Source organism: Rhinolophus ferrumequinum, chromosome 10, assembly GCF_004115265.2.
Source record: "Rhinolophus ferrumequinum isolate MPI-CBG mRhiFer1 chromosome 10, mRhiFer1_v1.p, whole genome shotgun sequence".
In the NCBI taxonomy this organism is placed as follows: Eukaryota; Metazoa; Chordata; class Mammalia; order Chiroptera; family Rhinolophidae; genus Rhinolophus; species Rhinolophus ferrumequinum.
The window spans coordinates 15,094,712-15,110,206 of NC_046293.1; the positions used below are offsets into that span (position 1 = coordinate 15,094,712).

The 15,495-nt window shown below is 40.6% G+C and overlaps 1 protein-coding gene across 1 annotated transcript in view; it reads left to right on the forward strand.

Annotated features, from left to right (window-relative positions):
* Positions 1-1,116: 1,116 nt before the first annotated feature.
* The window catches only part of ALDH1L2 (aldehyde dehydrogenase 1 family member L2), a 55,563-nt gene continuing 41,184 nt past the window's right edge, over positions 1,117-15,495 (forward strand). The window contains exons 1-2 of the mRNA XM_033117453.1: positions 1,117-1,285; positions 14,130-14,274. Coding sequence (XP_032973344.1) covers positions 1,238-1,285; positions 14,130-14,274 — 193 coding nt within the window. The 5' untranslated portion in view covers positions 1,117-1,237. The remainder of the gene's footprint in view (positions 1,286-14,129; positions 14,275-15,495) is intronic.

The following is a 15,495-nucleotide window of genomic DNA, read 5'->3' on the forward strand; positions in this document are numbered from 1 at the left end:
CAAGCTTTAAGGATAGTTCTTTTTCTCTTCCTCTTACCTTCTTAAACACATTCATTCATTCGCTATTTCAACATGTATTTTTTAAAGCTCTGCTTAGTGATTGATACTGTAAATCCTAATAAATCAGACATAGACTCAGCCTGCAAAGAGCTCCCATTAGAGAAGACGACAGGTACATAAATACCAGTAACAGATTAAGACATCATAAGAGATGCATAGACAAAAAAAAAAATCCTTCCAGTTCTGAGAAGTAAAAGATTACTTTGGGGGAATGAGGAGGTTAGGGAGGAATGAATCAGGAAAAATGCCTCCAGGAGGTATCATTTGAGCCATACTCAAAGAAGAGAAGAAATTTGGTCATGCTGAGATGGTGACAAGTGACAGGTGACAAACTTTTCAGGGAAGCGTTGTCTAGGAAAGAATCCGCAATTACTACAGTTAAGCTGAATTATATGTGCAAAAGAGCAGCAAGATATAAGAGTAATACCAAATTGAAGATGGCCTTGAATGCCAGGCTAAGGAGTTCTGTTTGAGACAAGTGCTCAGCTAAAGCATGCTGGAGCGTTTTTTCTAGAGAGGTGAAGAAAAAGGAATTTATCTATCATCTATCTAGGTATTATCTATCTATCTATCATTTGTTGGGGACCAACTCTGTGCCAGGCCCTTTGCCAAGTGCTTTATACACAGTCTCTCATGAAATCCTCTTATCAGCCTACGAGATAGGTCTCAGGATCCTTGCATAGCCAAGGTGCCCCCACCCCTGAAATTTCGTAGCTCGATGCACACTTGCCTTCTCACGACGGTGTTAGGGACACGACTTGGAGTGTCAGATTGACTATTAAGTGCCTCAGAGTCTGAGTAACTGATAGAAGGTCCCACAGCCAGTAAATACCTGAACCAGGACTGGAACCCAGACATCTGCTGGGAGAGATCCTTCCCGCTGGGCATCAGCGCAGCAACTGGTCTGAGGCGCGCGGCTCCCGGCGGCGCGCGCACGCCCCGCCCAGTCGCACGGGATTGGCCGCGAGCCCTGCCAGCTGGAGGGGGCGGAGCCGTGCCTGCTTGAGGGGGCGGCGCCGTGCCAGCTGAGCAGACGAGGTAGTGGGCCTGGTCTTGTCTTATCATTCGGCCGTGAGCGCGGCCGCCCCGGGCTTCGAGATTGCAGGCCGCGCCCGGGCTGAGCTGCCCGCTTACCTCCGGTGCTACCGCGCCGCCCGCGCGAGCGCTCCTATCCACAATGCTGCGGCGAGGCTGCCAGGCGCTCCGGCGCTTCTCCACCGGCCGGGTGAGTCCCGCAATGGCCAGCAGCGTGCCGGCTCTCCCCCGGGGCTGGTTTCCAGACCCCGGGGCTGGAGGGCAGGGCGGCGGGGCTGGGGATGGGCAGCGATGTTTACATAGCTAAAAGCCAAGACAACATTTTAAAAATTGGGAGACTGCCGAGAAGGGTCCGGGGAAGGTCCTGGATGGGGCTTGTTAAGAGAGCCATTGTCTTCTTCGGGGAAACGGGCCAAGGATGCGGCTTTTGAACATCCAAGGTCTGGCTGGGATTGACAGGGTGGGAACGGTCACTTGGCAACGGGCACAGAAGTTGGCTTCCTTTCCTCTTTCGTTTCAATCGTGAGATCCCTGGGTACCAGCTGGAGCCAAGGTACAGGACCAAGACCGTCTCCTGGAGGAGAGTAGTATCAAGTCAGTCGGGTCGCCTTCAGTGGCCTGAGAGGTGTGAGCGCTTCCGACTGGCATGAAGGGCCCATTCACAGAGTGGCACTCAGAGCTGGTGGCTGCAAACTCATTATTCCTGAACCGCAGGCGGCAGGATTTCTAGGATTTACCAGGCGCTGCAGAAGCATTGGAAGAATTTGGAAACCGTTGGGCAAGAATGAGTCTTGGCCCAGCCCTGTGCCTTGAAATTGCATCAGCTCGTCCAGAAATGGAACGAGAGTGGACACGTTGCATGTGACGCTGCCTTCAGCACTTTAGGGGCCTCAGGAGAGATGCTTCCCTGTATCTAAGCAGACTCCAAGCAGTTTAGGGAAGAAAAAAAATCCATCCCATGTACATTATTTCTTTCTAGGAAGTGCATGTTTGCTATGTTATAAAAGAATTTGCTTTTGATTCGTTTTCTCTGACAGAGCCATAAAGGCATGTGTAAAAAACTTGGAGGCAGGGAGATGTCTTGAGTAGTACCAAGAACTGGCCAAACTAACCTAAATAGAAAAACTTTTATCCCCCCAGACAACCCCAAACAATGAGAATCCACTTTACTATGTGCAGTCAGTTCTGGTTATTTTGAGATTATTCGCCTTTTTAAAAATGAGGAAAAAGAGACCTGATCTAGAAAAGCTTTTGCTTCCTCTCCTAAGCAGTGCAGTGGACTACGCCTTAGCTTTCTCCCACCACGTGGCAAACAGGAATTTGGGTTGTATGGCATAGAGAGCAAGAGGCCTGTGCCATCCTCGTTTATTGGCCTCTTCTGTCAACACCTGTTGTTGAATTGTCTTTTTTGGAGAGCAGAGGAAGAGTCTTGAAGAATGAAAAGATTACAATAGTGGGGTTTACATACGATTTCAATAGTAAAAGGTGGACATCCCAGGTGGCAAACGGCATAAACCAAAACTCATATGTGGGGAGGCTCCAGGCATGGGGAGGGGTCAGGGGCCTGAGTCTGACTATACTTAGGAATGCATGTGGAAGAGCAATGACATGTGGCTGGGAAGAAGGCAGGTAAACTGAGGACAGGGAGCACGTCTTCTTTGTACCCTGAGTGTAGGGGTTCCAAAGAAAAATGCCTTAAAAAATGTCTTTAAAAGGCTAAACAGGTAAAACAAATGGGGGGTTTGGGCTGGATTTGGAGTGAAAGACCATGTCCAGAGTAAAAGGGGCACCCACTGTTCAGCTCTAGCTGACTGTTGCTACATGGGAACGTGGACCAGGTTTGACAAACCTCCTGATTTTTAAAGAGAAGTAAGAAATTCAGCCTGCTAATGTGAATCCTCCTAATTATTTTACAAATGTTCTGTGGGCCGAAAACAAACACAAAACAGAAAAGGACTTGCCTGATTTGCAGACTCTAATAAGCAAAACATGCTTGTTGAACAAATCTTGCACAGTGTCAGGTATGGTTTGGGATCCCATGTGCTGAATGCTCCATTAAGTGTTAGGCAGCTTGCTCTCCCAGAAAAAGTTACTTTGTTTTATTCTTTTGTAGCAAGATCCTTCATGTAAAACTGCTTACTTTCACACTTCCTCATGTGGATACCTGTGGCCTTATTTTACACCTTGCTCAACAGGTTCTATGAGGGGAGCATCTACTTCACAAAAGGGCTTCAGATCAGGGCAGATTCTTAGCACGATGCCTTTAAATTTTCTACAGATGTTTTGCGGTCTTTTGTTTTATTTTTTAATCCTTAGAGTATAATTGGAGTCTATGATTAGCTTGTTTCCTGATGAATTCCACCAAGGTGTGGATAGCCTGGAAATGCAATATTTGCTAGTTTAAAAGCAAAAGCTCTGTTCCCTGTAAAAGGCTCTTCTAATGCAGAATGTTATTGCTAGAAAACCCCAAGATAAAACCCCAAGCATTTATCACCTAGACTTAGAAACACTGTGGGTCTTGTTGTATGCCGCCTGTTCTCTCTCACCAGTATAATAGGCGCCCATAGTGAAAACCTCTAAAGAATGGTGTTGTGCTCATGTCAGGACCACCACGGTATCCTTAGAAAATCTGGTGGAACTGCTTCCTACAATGGACCTGAAGAACCGTTGCCACCGTTTTCTTTTTTTAATGAAAGGAGAGGAGTCTTCAATATAGGAAATCTATAGAAGCACATCTGCTGAAGTGAGATGGGTCTGAGTTTGCATCCTGCCTCTGCCTCTTATTAGCCCTGTCCTTGGGCAGGTTACTTAACTTCCCTGAGCAACTATGTTTCCTCATTTGTAAAATGGGTCACCGTGAGGATTAAAGTAAAGACATATGATAAGTTTCTGATACAATTTTTTGAATTAATGAAAAGGGCTCAAGAAAGTGCCAGGCTCATGGTATATTCCCTGTAGGAGAGATCCGTTATCATCATTTTTATTTACCTAAGTATTACCTGTGGTATAATAATAGTAGTAGTTAACATTTACTGAGAATTTACTATTGCTACTCATTGTACTAATGCATTACACGCATTTCACTAAATCCTTCTAACAACCTTGTGAAATAGGTACGAATATTATTCAGATTTTAATTGATGAGGCCCAGCTTAAGATCAGACAGCTGGGGTTTGTTACGGACAAACAATAGGCACTGGGGTAGTAAACTAGAATAAGAATCTTAGGGCTGCCATACAGTAGCTATTTAACTCTGAGCTGTATCTTAACTTCTCTGTGTTTTAATTTCTTCTTCTGTAAAATGGCTTAATAATCCTAGTCTACAGGAGCAATCAAAATCAGGTGATATATATGAAATATCTGGCACATACTAGGGTCTCAGTAAACTGTTCGCTGTTGTTTCTACCCCCTCTTTCTGATCCATATTCCCCAGGGCAGAATCTTTTTTGCAGTCAGTGGACACACACTCTCCACACAGCAGAGATTCTCAGACTTTGTGTGCCTGTGAGTCAATGAGGTGCTTAAAAATGCAGCTTCCAGGGCCTGGTAGATACGGAATCCACATTTTTTTCTTTTTTTTAAAATTAGTTTCAGGTGTACAAAACAACATAGTGATTGGACATTTATGTACCTCACCAAGTGATAACCCCAATAAGTCTATTACCCATCTGACACTATACGTAGTTTTTACAATATTATTGACATACTGTACTTTACACCCCCATGACTATTTTGTAACTACCAATTTGTACTTCTTAATCCCTTCACCTTTCTCACCCATCTCCTCAACCCACCTTCCATATACTAGCCATCAGTTTGTTCTCTGTATCTATGAGTCTGTTTCTGTTTTGTTTCTTCATTTTGTTCTTTTGATTCCACATATAAGTGACATCATATGGTATTTGTCTCATTTCTCTCAGTCTGACTTATTTCAATTAGCATAATACCCTGTAGGTCTATCTATGTTGTTGCAAATGGTAAGATTTCTTTCGATTTTATGGCAGACTAATATCCCATTGTATATATGTAGCACAATTTCTTTATCGAGTCATCTATTGATGGGCACTGTGGTTGCTTCCATATCTTGGCTATTGTAAATAGCACTGTAGTGAACATACGGCTACACAACTCTTTTCGAATTAGTGTTTTGGATTTTGTTGGATAAATACCCAAGAGTGGAATTGCTGGGTCATAAGGTAGTTCTATTTTTAATTTTTTGAGGAAACTCCATAGTACTGTTTTCCATAGTGGCTGCACCAATTTACAATCCCACCAACAGTGCACAAGAGTTTCCTTTTCTCCACATACTCGCCAACACTTGTTGTTTATTGATTTATTAATAATGGACATTCTGACAGGTGTGAGGTGATATCTCAATGTGGTTTTTATTTGCATTTCTCTGATGATTAGTGACATTGAGCATCTTTTCATATGTCTATTGGCCATCTGTATGTCCTCTTTGGAGAAATGTTTATTCTGGTTCTCAGCCCAACTGTTAATTGGGTTGTTTGTTTTTTTTGGTGTTGACGTGTGTGCGTTTTTAAAAATAAAGTTTGGATATTAACCCCTTATCAGATGTATCATTGACAAATATCTTCTCCCATTCAGTAGGATGCCTTTTCGTTTTGTTAATGGTTTCCTTTGCTGTGTAAAACCTTTTTAATTTGATATAGTCCCTCTGTGTGTTTTTTTTTTCCTTTGTTTCCCTTACCCCAGGAGATATGTCAGTGAAAATATTACTAAGAGTAGTGTCTGAGAGTTTACTGCCTGTGTTTTCTTCTAGGAGTTTTATGGTTTCAGGTCTTACATTTAAGTCTTTTAAGTCTTTAATCTATTTTGAGTTTATTTTTGTATATGGAGTAAGAAGGGTGTCCAGTTTCATTTTTTGCATGTATCTGTTCAGTTTTCCCAACACCATTTATTGAATAGACTGTCTTTACCCCAATGTATATTCTTACTTCCTTTGTTATAGATTAAATGACCATATAGGCATGGACTCATTTCTGGGCTGTTTATTCTGTTCCATTGATCTGTGTGTCTGTTTTTATGCCAATACCATGCTGTTTTGATTACTATAGCCTTGTACTGTTGTTTGATATCAGGTAGATGTATCTCCGTCTTTATTCTTCTTTCTCAAGATTGATGTGACTATTTGGGGTCTTTTGTAGTTCCATATAAATTTTAGGATTATTTGGTCTAGTTCTGTGAAAAATGCCTTTGGTATTTTGATAAGGATTGCACTGAATCTATAGATTGCTTTGGGCAGTATGGACATTTTAACTATATTAGTTCTTCCTATCCATGAGCATGGTATATCCTTCATTTATTTGTATCTTTTTTAATTTCTCTCTTCAATGCCTTGTAATTTTCTGAGTTCCTGTCTCTTACTTTCTTGGTTAAATATATTCCTAGGTATTTTATTTTTTTTAATGCAATTGTTGATGGGATTGCTTTCTTAATTTCTCTTTCTTATCGTTAGTTATTGGTGTATAAAAATACAACCAATTTCTGAATATTAATTTTGTAGCCTGCTACTTTACTAAATTCATTTATCAGTTCTAATCATTTTTTGGTGAAATCTTCAGGGTTCTCTCTATACGGTATCATGTCATCTGCAAATAATGAGTTTTACTTCTTCCTTTCCAATTTAGATGCTTTTTATTTCTTTTTCTTGTCTGATTCCAGTGCTATGTTGAATAAAAGTGGTGAAATCGGGCATCCTTGTCTTGTTCCTGATCTTAAGGAGAATGCTTTTACCTTCTCCCCATTGAGTATGATATTAGCTGTGGGTTTGTCATATATGGCCTTTATTATGTTGAGATATGTTACCTCTATTCCCACTTTGCTGAGAGTTTTTATCATAAATAGATGCTGAATTTTGTCAAACGCTCTTTCTGCATCTATTGATATGATCATATGATTTTTTTTTCATTTTGTTTATGTGGTGTATCGCATTATTTGATTTGTGGATGTTAAACCACCCTTGCATACCAGGAATATATCCCACTTGTTCATGGTATAGCTTTTTAATGTATTGATGAATTCAGTTTGCTAAAATTTTGTTGAGGATTTTTGCATCTGTGTTCGTCAGGGATATTGGCCTGTAGTTTTCTTTTTTTGTAATATTTTTGTCTGTTTTTGGAATTAGGGTAATTGTGGCCTTATAGAATGAGGTTGGGAGCCTCCCTTGCCCTTGAATTTTTTGGAATAGTTTGAGAAGAATAGGGTTAATTCTTTTCTGAATGTTTGGTAAAATTCACCTGTAAAGCCATCTGGACCGGATTTTTGTTTGTTAGAAGCTTATTGATTACTGATTTGATTTCGTAAATAGTAACCAGTCAGTTCAGATTTTCTGTTTCTTCTTGATTCAGGTTTGGAAGATTGTATGCTTCTAGGAATTTATTCATTTCTTCCAGGTTATCCAATTTGTTGGCATATAATTGCATGTAGTATTTTCTTAATTTTTTTTTTTTTTGTATTTCTGTGGTGTCTGTTGTCACTTCTCTTTCATTTCTGATTTTATTTATTTGGGTCCTCTCTCTCGATGAGTCTGGTTAAAAGTTTATCAATTGTGTTTATTATTTCAAAGAACCAGCTCTTGGTTTCATTAATCTTTTGCATATTTTTTAGTCTCTATTTTGTTTATTTCTACTCTGATCTTTATTATTTCCTTCCTTCTTTGGGCTTTGTTTTCTGTTTTTTACCCCCAGTTCCCTTAGGTATAAAGTTAGATTATTTGTTAGAGATTTTTCTTGTTTCTTGAGGTAAGCCTGCATTGTTATGTGTTTCCCTCTTAGGACTGCTTTCGCTGGGTCCCATAGATTTTGCGTCATTGTGTTTTTTGTGTTTTCATTTCCAGTTGTCTCAAGGTATCCTTTGATTTCTTCCTTGATCTCATTATTAACCTATCCATTGTTTAGTAGCATGTTATTTAGCCTCCATGGGTTTTTTTCAGGTGTTTTTTTTTTTGTTTTTTGTGTGTTTTTTTTTTGTCTAGTTTCATAGCACTGTGGTCAGAGAAGATGCTTGATATGATTTCAATCTTAAATTTGTTGAGACTTGTTTTGTGAGCTAACATGTGGTCTATCTTGGAAAATGTTCCATGTGCACTTGGAATGTATATGCTGCTGCTTTGGGGTGAAATGCTTTTAAAATATCAATTAAATTCATCTAGTCTAATGTATCATTTAAGGCCATTATTTCCTTGTTGATTTTCTGTCTGGAAAATCTATCCACTGATGTCAATAAGGTGTTAAAGTCTCCTACTGTAACTGTATTACTGTTAATCTCTCCCTTTATTTTGGTCAATATTTGCTTTATATATTTAGGTGTTCTTATGGGTGGGTGCATAAATGTTTACAAGGATTATATCCTCTCATTGGATTGATCTCTTTATCATTATGAAATGTCCTTCTTTACCTCTATTATAGCCTTTGTTTTTAAAGTCTATTTTGTCTGATATAAGTAATGCTACCCCAATTTTTCTTTTTGTTTCCATTTGAATAAAATAATTTTTTCCCACCCCTTTACTTTCAGTCCATGTGTGTCTTTAGATCTGAAGTGGATCTCTTATAGACAGCATATGTGTGGGTCTTGTTTTCTTATCCACTAAGTCTTTTGATTGGAACATTTGATCCATTTATATTTAAAGTGATCATTGATAGGTACATAGTTATTGCCATTTTATTTTTTTGTTATTGCCATTTTATTTTTTTGTTATTGCCATTTTATTATTCATATTTATGTTCTTTCCCTGTCCCTTTCTTCTTAAAGAAGTCCCTTCAGCATATCTTGTAATACTGGTTTGGTGGTGATGAACTCCTTTAGGCGTTTCTTGCCTGGGAAGCTCTTTATCTCCTTCAGTTCTAAATGTTAGCCTTGCTGAGTAGAGTGGTCTTGGTTGCAGGTTCTTAACTTTTCATCACTTTGAATATTTCATGTCAATCCCTTCTGGCCTGCAAAGTTTCTGTTGAGAAAATCAGCTGACAGTCTTATGAAAACTTCCTTGTAGGTAACTAGCATAACTGCCTTCTCTTGCTGCTTTTAAGATTGTCCCTTTGTCTTTAACCTTTGGCATTTTAATTATGATGTGTCTTGGTGTGGGCCTGTTTCAGTTCATCTTTTTTGGGACTCTGAACTTCGTGGACTTGTATGTCTGCCTTCTTTGCCAAGTTAAGGAAGTTTTCAGTCATTATTTCTTCAAATAGATTCTCAACCCCTTGCTCTCTTGTTTCTCTTTAGGGTACCCCTATGATTCAAATGTTTGCACTTGATGTTGTCCCAGAGGTCCCTTAAACTATCCTCATTTTTTATTTTTTCTGTTCCAATCAGGTGTTTTCTGCTACCTTACCTTCCAATTAAGTGTTTTTTGCTACTCTGGTTCATCTAATCTGCTATTGATTCCTTCTAATGTAGTCTTCATTTCAGTTACTGTAGTCTTCATTTCCGACTGGATCTTTTTATGGTTTCTATGTCTTTTTTTATGTTTACTATCTCTTTGTTGAAGTTCTCACTAAGTTCCTTGAGCATCCTTATAACCAGTATTGTGAATTCTGTATCTGGTAGATTGCTTGCCTCCATTTTGTTTGGTTCTTTTTCTGGAGTTTTAGCCGGTTCTTTAATTGGGGCATATTTCTTTGTGTCTTCATTTTGGCCACCTCTCTGTGTTTGTTTTTATTAATAGGTATTAAGCAGATCTGCTACGTCTCCCAGTCTTGGCAAGGTGGCCTTATGTAATAGGTGTCCTGTAGGGCACAGTCTCCCTGATCACCTGATCTGGATGCTCCAAGAATGTCCCTTGTTTAGGTTGTGTGTTCCCTCCTGTTGTAGTTGAGCCTTGATTGCTGTTGGCATGTCAGTGGGTAGGATTGACCCTCAGGTTGACTGGCTGTGAGGATTGGCCATGCCCACAATCTATTAGCTGATATGTGGGGGCTGACCATTCAGAGGAGGATTCGTTCCAGCAGGTTTTATGCTTGTTGAGATCACCCTTTGGGTATGCCACTTGTGGGGCTAATCGAGTAGTGCTTTGGTGTGGCCTGAGCCCAGCCTCTGGGAGTGTAGTTTCTCGTACCTCTTGGGAGGGGCTCCCATGCAGGCCAATTTCAGCTTTGCTATGACCAGCCTGGAGCTACCTGGTTGGAGCTACAAAGGTATATGCAGTTGCTTGCTGCCTGTGTTGGACCTGGAGGCAGGTGGGGGTGGCCTTGTTGTGGATCAAAGCCAGCTGCCGCCAGTATCAGGACTGGGGCAGTTTAGCAAAAGACCCAGGACCCCCCAGACCTGTTGCAACCTGCCATCTGCCCATAAGGCTCGGCCACTAAAAGAATGTCCTTAGGTGTGCGGGCTGGGCTGGTTGACCCAGTTTTGACAGTGCCCCCGGTGATACTGCCCCATTTGGGTGGGGCAGGGGTCCCAGGGAGCCATTGGGTGTGGCTGGTGGTTTTCACAAAGTTAATGCAGTTTTAGGTCTTGCACCAGTGCTGAGCCTCTGACCACTCCCTATAAAACCTTGAGCACACCAGGGCCTGCCACCGCTTGCCTCGGGCCTGCAGATCCCTGAGGGTCCCCAAGAAAAGCTACAACATGAGCTGGGCTGACCACTCCCCACCAAAAGTTTCCCAGGCCATTGCGGAGCATTGCTGCTGTAGAGGCCTCCTGCAGCTTGCAGGGTAGGGCTGGCTGCCCAGGAGCTGAGAGTGCCCCTGGTGATGCCACAGTAGCTTGGTAGGGTGGGGACCTAGGGCATCACCAAGGTGGTGCATGCGTGTATTTTACCAGACAACTGAGGTCTCAAATTTGGCCCTTTGGGGGAGGGTTCAACGTAGAAAAGGTGGCACCCTCCTGTAGGCTACACATGAGGTGGGCTCCACACAGGGATAATGGTGGGCCTGTCCCTCTAGCCCTAGTCTTGAAGTCACACAATTTAGTCTTTCCCTCTATGTCTCTGGAGCCTCTGGAGTTGCAGGCCTTCCACCGCAGCTCAGGGTGAGTGCTTGCAAGCGAGTGGGTCTGTGCACAGCCCCTGTAAGAGAACATCTGGGTTTCTAGCCACATTCTGCTTCATTGGAAGAATCCTCAGTGATTTTCACTATCAGATGTTATGGGGACTTCTCTTCCTGGCACAGGACGCTTGGGCTGGGAAGCTCCGGATAGGGCTGAAACCCTCACTCTTCAGGGGGGCCCTCCACCACCAAGGTGTCCCTCCTGGTGCTCAACTACCTGTGGGTTTGAGGTCAGCTCGTTTTGCATCTCCACCCTTCCTATCAGTCTCAATGTGGCCTACCCCGTATCTCCTCTCTTATAGGGTTTCTGTTCAGCTAGTCTTCAGATGATTCTTGAGGTTGACTATTCCGTAATTTAGTTGTAATTTTCATGTGATCCTGGGAGGCAGCAGACATAGCATTTACCTGTTCCACCATCTTGGACCTTCCTCAGGAATCCACATTTTTAACAACTGATTCTACCAACACAGGCAGTCAGTCCTCAGATTATACTTGGAGAAATAATGCTGATGTAAAATATCCACGTCCAGATTTTTGGAATTATGCTAACCCATTATAAACACACTTAAAATTATAAAATCTAAAAATTTCTCAGTGATAGCAACTCACCTTTGTAGCTTCAGCTTTAGCACTGAGCTCAGAAAGTATTTCAATGAATGTAGTATTTCCAAACATACTGACACAGTTTCTTTAAATGCTGTCGCTCTTTGGGAATTGTTGAATCTGGAATTGAACTCTCAATAACCAGATGACAGCTGAGCAGCACCTTGCATTTGAGTCAGTTCAGCCTCTTGGCCCTTGTGTGTTTTAAAAGTAGTACTTTAGATGTCTTAAAATATATGGCATTGGTAATGGTATGAAGTAAAGCCAAATTGTGTAAGATAGCCAACCGGTCAGTTCTACTTCAAACCACAGCATTAATTATAGGATTTGAAGATAGACTGTTTAAAGATTGTTTTGATTTTTTGATAAGAGGAAATGAAATAGTCATACGTTTTGTACAGGCAAATTGTGCTGTTGTTACAGTTAATTTGTTTGCTTGTGAGTGTCTGTTAGACAGTGAAGCTCTAGGCCCTTTTGGGATAGAAACTTCCGCTGGCTCTGGAAAAGGATTTTTAAAATAAACCTTAACTATTTAACTATGAGCTCAATTAGAGGGAACGTGTCAACCCATATGTTTTTAAGGTCAAGCCTAAAAAGGGATGCCACCTATGTCCTTAATAAAGTGGGAGATAAGGGAAAATTAGGTTTCTTCATAATCAGACTTTCATAGTGAAGCTTCACTAGCTTAGAATCCCATTTAGTTTGAGGGGGGAAAATTCTACATCAGAACCCTGTGAAGCCATATTCAAACATGGAGGAATGAAAGGTGGAAAGAGTTCTGGGGAAGCTGGGTGGGGTTGGTCTGTTGCTAAAACAGGAAGCGCTTAGGAAGTTATGACTCTCTGACTACTGTCTCTGCACCCACAATCCTGCTTTTAGCCTGCTTCTGCTGATGCCTTTTCATCACTGCCTTAACAATCATCCTGTCATATTATCTTAAGCTCTGTAAAAAGGCTCCATTTGGGGAGAATTTGCAAAAGGCATAATTGCATAAAGACAAGTCCTTAAAAACTTGAACCTATTTAGTGCCACTCTTACCTATACAGTGTTTATATTTCTTGATAATCACTGTATTTTTGTGTACAAGTGTTAATCTTGTAAAAAGAAAATGAAAGAGGAGTGGTGGTAGCTCATTTTAATTATTTTATTCTTAAGTGCATATGTGGGCTTTGGAGTCAGACCTGGATTCAAATCTCAATTCTCCCCCTTTCTGCCAGTATAACTTTGGGGATATACTTGACATTTCTAAGCCTTGGTTTCTTCATTCATAAAATGGTGCAAAATGGGGGATAATAACAGGATATTTGTGTCGATCAAATTAAGTGAAATGATGTGCAGGCCTCAATTTCTTATCTGAAATGTGTGAGACCAAATGTGTTTTGGGGTTCAGAATTATTCACATTTATAAAGTTAATATGGTACATAGATAGTTCATTACATACAATTCACAGTAGGGTCTGGGACAGTATCTATAACCAAACACATTGATTTTTCAGCAGTAAAACATATGAACATTCATATAGTCTTTATAAATATTGTATAAAGACTACAAATAGCATTATGTCAGTTCAGGCCAGATTTAAAGCCAAATGAGTTTGTGCAAACTTATAAGAAACATATAAGGACTATGAGGAAAATTCCATTAGATCAATCCAGGTTTTGAGGCCAAATGACTTTGGGCTGCTTACCAAGGATTTTGGAATTTTGAGCTATATGAAAAAACATAGAACAGTGTTGAGTATGTAGCAAAATCTTTAAAACATTATTAAAGCTTTTACTTAAGCAGTAAAAGTTTTGTACTTGGTGTCAGACACTGCACTAAGCCTATTGTATATTAATTCATCTACTTCAATCAAAATTGTGTGTTTGGTGACATTATTATACCCATTTTACAGATGAGAAAAAAAGACAAACAGAAGTTAGTTACTTGCTTAAGGCCACACAACTAGGGATCTGCTTTTGACCCCTATGTTATACTGGATGTTAGCTTTTAGCCTCTTTTGGAGGTAAGACATGAGTCCAGTTATTTCTATATTGCAGGGACATAAAAGCATTGTTATATAAAAGTAGCTCTTGCTCAGAGTTAAACTGTTTTTAACTGTGAAACTTGCACTGATTGACTTGTTAACATCTGACCTCATTTCATCAAGGAGTTGAAATGGCTTGTAAAAATATATGCAATCCCAATGATTATAATGAATAACCAAGGGAATTAGAGCAAAAGGAAAAGGAGGAATACTTAGGAGTGAAATCTTTTCACTACTATCTATATATAATATAGTGCGGGTTCAATGTATCTCAATAAAAATTTTAGTTTTGAGTCTTTTGTAGTCCTCCCGTCATCTTGTATGATTGAAAACAAGAATGTTTATTATCCATATGTCTTCTATCTATGCTAAAATCTGTCATCATTGAATTGTTTCACAGGTTTATTTCAAAAACAAGCTGAAGTTGGCCCTTATTGGTCAGAGCCTCTTTGGACAGGAAGTCTACAGCCACCTCTGCAAAGAGGGCCATCGAGTCGTGGGGGTGTTCACAGTTCCAGACAAGGATGGAAAAGCTGACCCACTGGGTGAGTGTATCTTGGAATGACTGGTTCAAGGACTCTGCACTGGACCTTCAGCTATTCAGTCTCATGCCCAGCCAGAACCCTCATCCTTCATTAGCATTTCTGTACTTCCACTTCTTTGCCACAGGTCCTGAAGACCCAGACTGCATGCCTCCCCTCTGGGATCTGCCATGTCCACTCTACCTATTAAAAAGCTTCGTAGGCCAAGTCTATTTCCATGGTGGACAGACTAAACAATTCTCTCCTCTATGAGGGCCCCAAAGCCAAAGGTGCGGGCCCCTGTTTTAAGTGTTTTTCTACTTACTTCCATGTAATCACCAGAGAGATTTCCAGGCATGTGTTTTTCCTGCATTACGCTTTTGACTTTCCAAAGGTGCTATGGGACATCCAGAATAATGTTTGATGCAGAGGTGCCAATAGGACTGGAGGGGAGACCACAGCCAATAATAGAAATGGATATGGGGTCATAAAGAACACAATTGTCTCAGAACAAATTATAGCTGTGACTGCTTGGCGATTAAGGCAGGTAAAGGAGATAGCCATCCTCTGAGCAAACCTGCAGTGTGATTCAGATTTGCACACGACAGTTATATCGAGAAAGGGTGCATGACACAGAGATAGAAACAGTTAGAAACAGTACAGGTCAGGAATAGGACTGATGTCTATTGGCTTATAACCTGGATCTTTATAAATCACTGGTATGATGAAGCACATTGGTTGGAAAACAGTATAACAATAACCCTAAAATTTTACTTTTTTTCTTGGAAGAAGCAGCTCTGGGCTTTATCCTAATTCTTGCTAATGCTTTAAAAAATATTATGTTTTACTATTTTTCAAGAATCAAGCTTTAAAAAAAGTTGGGCCAGGAGCACATATGCACGTGAATGTAATCACTTGATTTAGAAATTATCTTTGTTTCAGGAAAAGGTTATCTCAACCTGGGGAATTCTGAGGGAATCTGCCTCAGGAGTTCTTATACCTGGCTCCAAAAGTAGAAGGGAATAGATTTCTGTTGCTAGGACTACCTGTGTCCTCATTATCTATTTCTACCAGTTTTATGTAAAGGGTGTTTTTTAAGACTTATATTTGGAATATCAGATTGGCTGTTTAACCAGGGGGACTTCAAATAATATTATCTTAAATTAAGATAGAAATCTGTTTCTCAAGTCTGGGTTGGCCACCAGAGCAGTTATATGTTTATCACAGTGTAGGCTCTTTCTATTT